Source organism: Etheostoma spectabile, chromosome 19, assembly GCF_008692095.1.
Source record: "Etheostoma spectabile isolate EspeVRDwgs_2016 chromosome 19, UIUC_Espe_1.0, whole genome shotgun sequence".
Lineage (NCBI taxonomy): Eukaryota > Metazoa > Chordata > Actinopteri > Perciformes > Percidae > Etheostoma > Etheostoma spectabile.
The window spans coordinates 15,510,386-15,516,893 of NC_045751.1; the positions used below are offsets into that span (position 1 = coordinate 15,510,386).

At 39.8% G+C, this 6,508-nt stretch overlaps 2 protein-coding genes across 2 annotated transcripts in view; one reads left to right on the forward strand and one right to left on the reverse strand.

Annotated features, from left to right (window-relative positions):
• Positions 1-2,434, forward strand: part of LOC116707432 (uncharacterized) — a 7,377-nt gene extending 4,943 nt beyond the window's left edge. Inside the window, exons 6-7 of the mRNA XM_032544758.1 lie at positions 365-487; positions 757-2,434. Of these exons, the coding sequence (XP_032400649.1) occupies positions 365-487; positions 757-795 (162 nt within the window). The 3' untranslated portion in view covers positions 796-2,434. The remainder of the gene's footprint in view (positions 1-364; positions 488-756) is intronic.
• Positions 2,435-4,219: 1,785 nt separating this feature from the next.
• slx1b (SLX1 homolog B, structure-specific endonuclease subunit) overlaps positions 4,220-6,508 on the reverse strand; it is a 4,537-nt gene continuing 2,248 nt past the window's right edge. Inside the window, exons 3-5 of the mRNA XM_032544757.1 lie at positions 6,160-6,498; positions 4,720-4,935; positions 4,220-4,463 (exon numbers count right to left, since the gene is read on the reverse strand). Of these exons, the coding sequence (XP_032400648.1) occupies positions 4,434-4,463; positions 4,720-4,935; positions 6,160-6,498 (585 nt within the window). The 3' untranslated portion in view covers positions 4,220-4,433. The remainder of the gene's footprint in view (positions 4,464-4,719; positions 4,936-6,159; positions 6,499-6,508) is intronic.

Here is a 6,508-nt window from a genome sequence, read left to right on the forward strand (position 1 = left end):
TCTCAGGATATCCTATGTAATAAAAAGGATTCACACATCAACATCTGAGATTCAGACTACTAATTGACTGAACCCTGAGAATGGAGCTGGATTTAGCTCCAACAAGGAGCAGTTCTCTTTAATTCTTTACAGTTTTGCTTTCAAATTTGTTTTATTTTGAAATATCAGTTATGTAAGCACTGAAAGCACTTAACCCTAATTTAAAGAGTCCAGAGTTGAAGAGTAAGAGATGAAGGAAGTGTCGGGAAAGCGATAGAGGCACTCAAAAAAGCCTAATCTTGTTCAGCTGCTGTTTTGAGCCTCCTTGTAATGCCGCACATCACATTTATGTTTCTTTATTTTGTTAATCTTATCCCTATACCAGAGCACCCACTCACACTTTTTTGCTGAGGGTGTCCTCATTGAGGTTGCTCTGTTGGCCATTTCCGTCACTCTGGCTGTCTACAGCTGCAAAGTGGTCAACTGCTGCTCACCAGCTTCCAAAATGGTGAGTAAATGCTGACAATAGCTGGAACAAATAGCAATACAGCTGCAAAGATTGCCTTGTTATGTCACAAATCTTGCAACCACATCTGGTTCTATCATAGAGGTCCTCTCTGGATAACTGGGTTTACTCCTGATGCCCAAATATGTACCAACCATACAAGAAACAGAAAGATGGAGGGCAAAGCACAACATTTGGACCTTTAGCCGACTTTTAATCAACCATTCCATGGCTTGAAATGTTGTCTTTTTCTTGTTTTCTGTCCCTCCTAGCCGGTGATCACTGTACAAGCACCCCCTGCCCAACGCTAAGGAGACAAAGTGGACGAGCTTGGAAGACAGATGTTTTGCTAAACACAAATTTAAAGCTGAACAAACTAATAATTTTTATATCAACAATGGATCAAATGACTATGTGTAATATGAACGTTGTATTGGAAAAACCCGGGGGGTTAAGCGTGATTCATACTTCTGCGCCGTGGGTGGCTATGTCTGCAGGTACGTAGAGACACGAACCCCACACCGGACCCTAAGCCGTAGCCTCACGTGCACCTCTCAAAAATGTAACTTCACGTTGCGGCAATGCAAGTTGCTTGGCCGTGGCTTGTTAGCGTTGAATTTCGCTCAACTCATTTCTTGGTTCTCCTTCTCTATGCAACAATAAATCAAGGGGAGGGTAACATTTTCCTGCTACAGATTTCCCACCATGGTCAGAAAGCCCAGGGGAGACACTTTGTTTCTCGCACTATGACTCGCTCCGAAGATAATCACGACACTCTCTCAATCGCCCCAACACTCACTAGTCACGCGCTGTTATTCTCTTAACCCTTGTGTTGTCTTCCCGTTAACCATGAACTTGTCCTTCCAGGTAAAAATTTAAATTGAATTGTTCTTTTCCAAAGTTTTTATCGCTTTTTCTGATTTGTCACTTTTTCCATGCTTTTGGCGATTTAAAAAAAACCCTGAGCTGGTTTAATAATAGGTTTTACACTTATTCTTGGAATTCATGGTAAACAAACCTCATTTATATCAAATTATACCTTTGTATTTAGTTAAAAAGGCAGAAGTTATGAATTTTGACTAATAGTTAAGATCAGAGGATGTTGAGTGGATCAGATAGGTATATGTCAAAGTGTAGTCTTGATACTGTTTTGAAACCATTATAATAAAAAAAAAAAAATTCAAATTCTATAAGATTAAATAAAACACCCAAATTAAAGACTCATTCATGTTATTTGTGGGCAATTTGGTTGAAAGAAATCCATATTTCTGATATAAAACACTTTGAAACGGGTCAATTTGACCCGAGGACAACACAAGGGTTAAAGAGAACCACGCACACACCAACGCACAAGTGTAAACTTAAGGCCACTTACATAGACAACTATTGATCACGCTTTATTATCAACTCTGCAGTTCCACCTCAGCTCATTGATTTGGTTCTCCGGACTGCCATGTTATTCTTATCCTCATCATTACCACTGTACACAACCTGCTCACTAGCTGATGAACACAGTGGAGCATTTAGCAGCTAAACTGACAAATACTTTTCTCTGGAGGTGGTGGAGACCAAACCAGAGCTGAAAGGAGAGGGAATGTTGGACTTCATTCACGTGAATACAAACACAACTCAATGGTAATGTTGCTCTGTGTCTGCTAGCTGTAGAAATATGAAAATATTTCCTAACATAAGGAACTTAAAAAGGTGAATACTTAAAAATACGTCAATACCTTTTGTTAATGGTTTGTTCCACTGCAGCAACATCGTAAAAAAAATAAATAAAAAAAAATCAATGCATGCAGCTAAAGAAAGAACTTCAGTATTTTTTGTATAATTACTATGTTCTCTCACTTTGCATATTACCATATTTTCTCATTAGATATGTTTGTATATGTATTCCTACTCCTATGTTTACTTTAAAATGCTACAGTAGGCACAAGGGACAAATACCTAAAATATTTACAGAAAAACATTAAGTATCTTTACAGTATGCAACTTTGGCTAAACTGTGGCCAAAATAGGCAATTACATAGTAATGGTGAATGTAATGTAACAGTTAGAAGAGAAAAAGTCCTAAAGTCTGTAAACAGGTCAGGGCTGTACCCACCATTCGCTACTGGTCATTACAGACTGTGGTAACAAAAGCCCTGAGTGTTCTGAATTTATTAAGGGTGAATTATATTGCTTATGAGTTCAACTTTTCTTTTGTCAGAAAAAAATAGTGTTATTTCTTCTTTCAAAGGTACGCAGTCTTGCTGTAACATCCAATTAGGAACATCACAGAAGATAAATAATACAACTGCATAGAGACAATGCATAAAATTACAATTGATGCACATGTATGCTTCTCTGAAAACATTTAATCCAGATTTTTGATTACTTTATGATACTCACTACCTATATAACGCTATCCTGTTGTTTCCTTTGTCACTGCAACTAACAACTACTGTTTGGATAATAAAAGCTAACTAATGTAACCAAGTTTAACCATTGTTTCTTTGTTAAATAGACAGAGTTTAGAGGTGTGGCACCATAATGCTGGACTGTAGATGAAAGAACATCACACATATATACCTTAATGTACAAGTGTCAAACTCAAGGCCCGCGGGCAAAATCTGGCCCATCTCAAATTTTGATCTGGCCCATGTATCAATTTAGGTTCACAGTAACTTTTGGCCTGTCAAAACCAAAAAGACAGAAAATTTGTTTTCAAACTGTAATTATGTGAAACTGGAAACAGACTTTGACACGTTTGCCAACGTTGAGACCCAAAAATTCCCCAGAGGCAGAGAATTTTAATATTGAGGCTGTGAAACAGTTTATGTGGTAGCTGCTTTTAAAAGTTGTAATCTTAGTTTTTGCTCGATTTGCTAAACTCTGATGGCTATGGACCTTTTTTCCTGACTTTTTAAGGGCTTTGTGTCAGAGAAACTGTAGAAGGAGACAGCGATATGAGACCCACAAAATAAGAGCAAAGATATTTGGCTTTTTCAAAATAAAAGCATGTCAATAAACTATAAATGTCTGGTCCTTAATGTGATCCTTATTTGCCGGTGGGCTTCTTAGTGGAATTGAGTTTGACACACCTACCTTACAGAGAAACTGTTACTATTCAACCTTCTTTCCATAAACTGGTCCAACTGCACCATTTCTGTGTACCTTGTTACCTTCGGTTCAAGACCGGCAACAAAAGGGAGGTCACACAGATAAATTAGTCAAAAAGTAGTTTAACTAAATAGACTAATAACTCAACAAACGAGTAATGGTGGGGTGTGTAAGTATATAAGACATCAGTTGTGTTTGCCATGTTTGGATGGGTGAATGTATGGTGGGATGTGTGTTGTATGGTGCAGCAAACCAAACAAAGAACAAAATGGTGGATGGATGCAGTAGGCCCAGCTGAGAGAGGGTGAGACTCCCGGGAGGGCAGTCTTTTATGCCCTCTGTGAGCCTCGCCCAGATGGCCAGGCACAGACAACCCTCCCCGCTCCACCTGCCAGTACCTGCAGACAAAGAAGCAGAACATGACAGGCAGGCAGATTCACCAGATTCAGAGTCACCACCTGCACTGTGTCTCAAAGGCAGGTCCACAATGTATATCAGGTCTGTAGATGCATTTATTATTTACATGAGGTTCTGTCCTTAGCTTGATTTACCAGACCAGTATATTGATCACTACTACAACAAAATCTTGTTTTATTTGTTACAATGCACACATATTAAACATACTGTACATGATAATGAATGATTTAGGATGTTATTCCTGGAAAGATGTTGGACCTGTGCACATTTCTGCTGAACAGCTTAATAAAGTTAATGTACATTCCTGTTCAGTTTGAAAAAGGCATTTTGAGCGCACATCATCTACATAATTCTGCATGACTGTGTCATGTGGCACCACAGTTAATTAAGAAGAAAATAAAAATTGAGGTTTGCAGGCTCCACTCTTTCATATCTGCAGTTCATCTGCCCAGTGGCTCTGTGGGAGATCAGAGAACAAAATCAGTACAGCAAAAACTACCTTCACTTGTAATACATAATTTCTTAAAATCGATATTGAGTTGAGGTCTTTAGTACAGACGGAAAATGTGGATGTCATTCTCTTTGAAATCCTAAACAGGCTTTTTAATTTGCAGGATGTGTAAAGGAGGGAAAATCTTTAGGACACAGACAGAAGATATTCTAATATCAAATATACGGAGCACTAAAGCAGACATATTTGTAGATCTTCTAACCTGTGATGCAGACGGTGTGATCTCCTCCAGGTCTCCGAAGCAGCAGTTTTTATGGCGGACGAGACTCCCCCATAACATAGAGCGACGACAGGCCGGACAATCCCCCTCCACTGGCAGGAGGTGTGACGGCTCTGACTTCAGGAAATGTTTAGCGAGGCAAATCACATGAGTGCTCATTCCACAGGACGGGTGGAAACAGCTCAGCTTTTCTGACACCTGAGGAAAAGACGGCCTGTTAGGTCTCATTACTGCCTACAACTTGACATTATTTTACCTCCCAACAGAAAGTCAGTTGACAAGCATTGATCCAGGCGATGGTTTACCTGGGAGGCAAAAGTCAAATAAAATGTATAACAATGCTGTATTCATGTGGTGTCGGAATACTCTAAAAAATGTGTTGCCAGCTGGGAGAAAAAATAATAATAATAATCGCATGAATGTCACCTCAAGTTGAAACAAAAACTCAGAAGGTTTGGAAATGTTTGGCTACATGCCTTGCCAAGTTGGTGTTATATTACGCGCCAACAAAAGTAATTTTATTTGAACTCATTTTATTTTTAGCTTAATGTAATTAACCTTTTCGACTTAAGCTGTCAGTGAGCTTTGATGTTGTGTTTTGTGCTAGTTGACCCCCGGTTGGTTTTTACAGTTTGGTCTTTATGCATTATATTAACATGCTAATGTTAGCATATTAGCAAACTAACAACCAAACATGCTATATGTTACAAATTTAGCCTAAGCAAACATTGGCATGCTAACTTGCAACATCTGATCAACTTTTAGTATTGTTAAAAGAACGGCTCTACATGATGGGAAAATCCTTATTTGCTTTCTTTCTTAGATGTTACGTTCAGATGGAAATCAATCTCATTTATATGTATTAAGTACAGAGCTGGAATCAGGGTGCCTAGCTTAGCATAAAGACTGGACGCAAGGGGAAACAGCTAGCCCTGGCTCTGTCCAAAGTCATAAAAGTACACGCCTAACAATCTGATTTATTCAAATCTTAGGTAAAATGTTTAATATGTAGGCTATACAAACAAATGTAATCATTACAATGTGTGGTTTTTGGTGGAGTTATGTGTTGGAACTATTTATGTAGGAACAGTTAGGTACAGTGACTTTGTGCAGCTTCCTGATGTCTTGCTATCACACTGAGGTTGCCAGGTTTGGTGCCATCATACCAGTACTGAGAACAAAACCAAATCCTGTGCTCACCAACTGTATCTGACAAAGCACATTATAGCCAGACACTCTGTACAGAAGTACTGTGTGGATAAAACATTGTTGTGCCCGAACTATGTATGGATGAACATCCTTCCTACTGAAATGGAAATAGTTGAACATGTTGGGAAATATCCTCAACCTGTACATAAACAGAGCATCAAATCTTAAAACAGAGCGGAATAAAATCCCTTTTAATATCTAAAGAGAATCTACCTTGACCTGCCCTTTACAGAGAAAACACCTGCATGTCTCCTCCTCCTCTTCCTCCTCCTCCTCCTCTCCTGCAGACTGCAGCGGCAGCTTCTTCTTCTTGGCTCTCACACTCCCAAAAGCGATAGGGATGTGCAGCGGCGGCTGCAGATGGGGCTCAAAGTCCATCCTGTACTCCTGTTTGAGCCAGCGGGCCGTCAGCGGCAGTCTGTTCCAAGGCGCCACCCGCAGCATGTTGGAGACGACGCGCCAGTGGAACTGCAGACTCGACTCTTTCTTGGAGCGCCGAGAGACGTGGGAGAGACGCCTGGAGGAGTGAGGATGCTGCCACGCCCACTCAAACTGACAAATA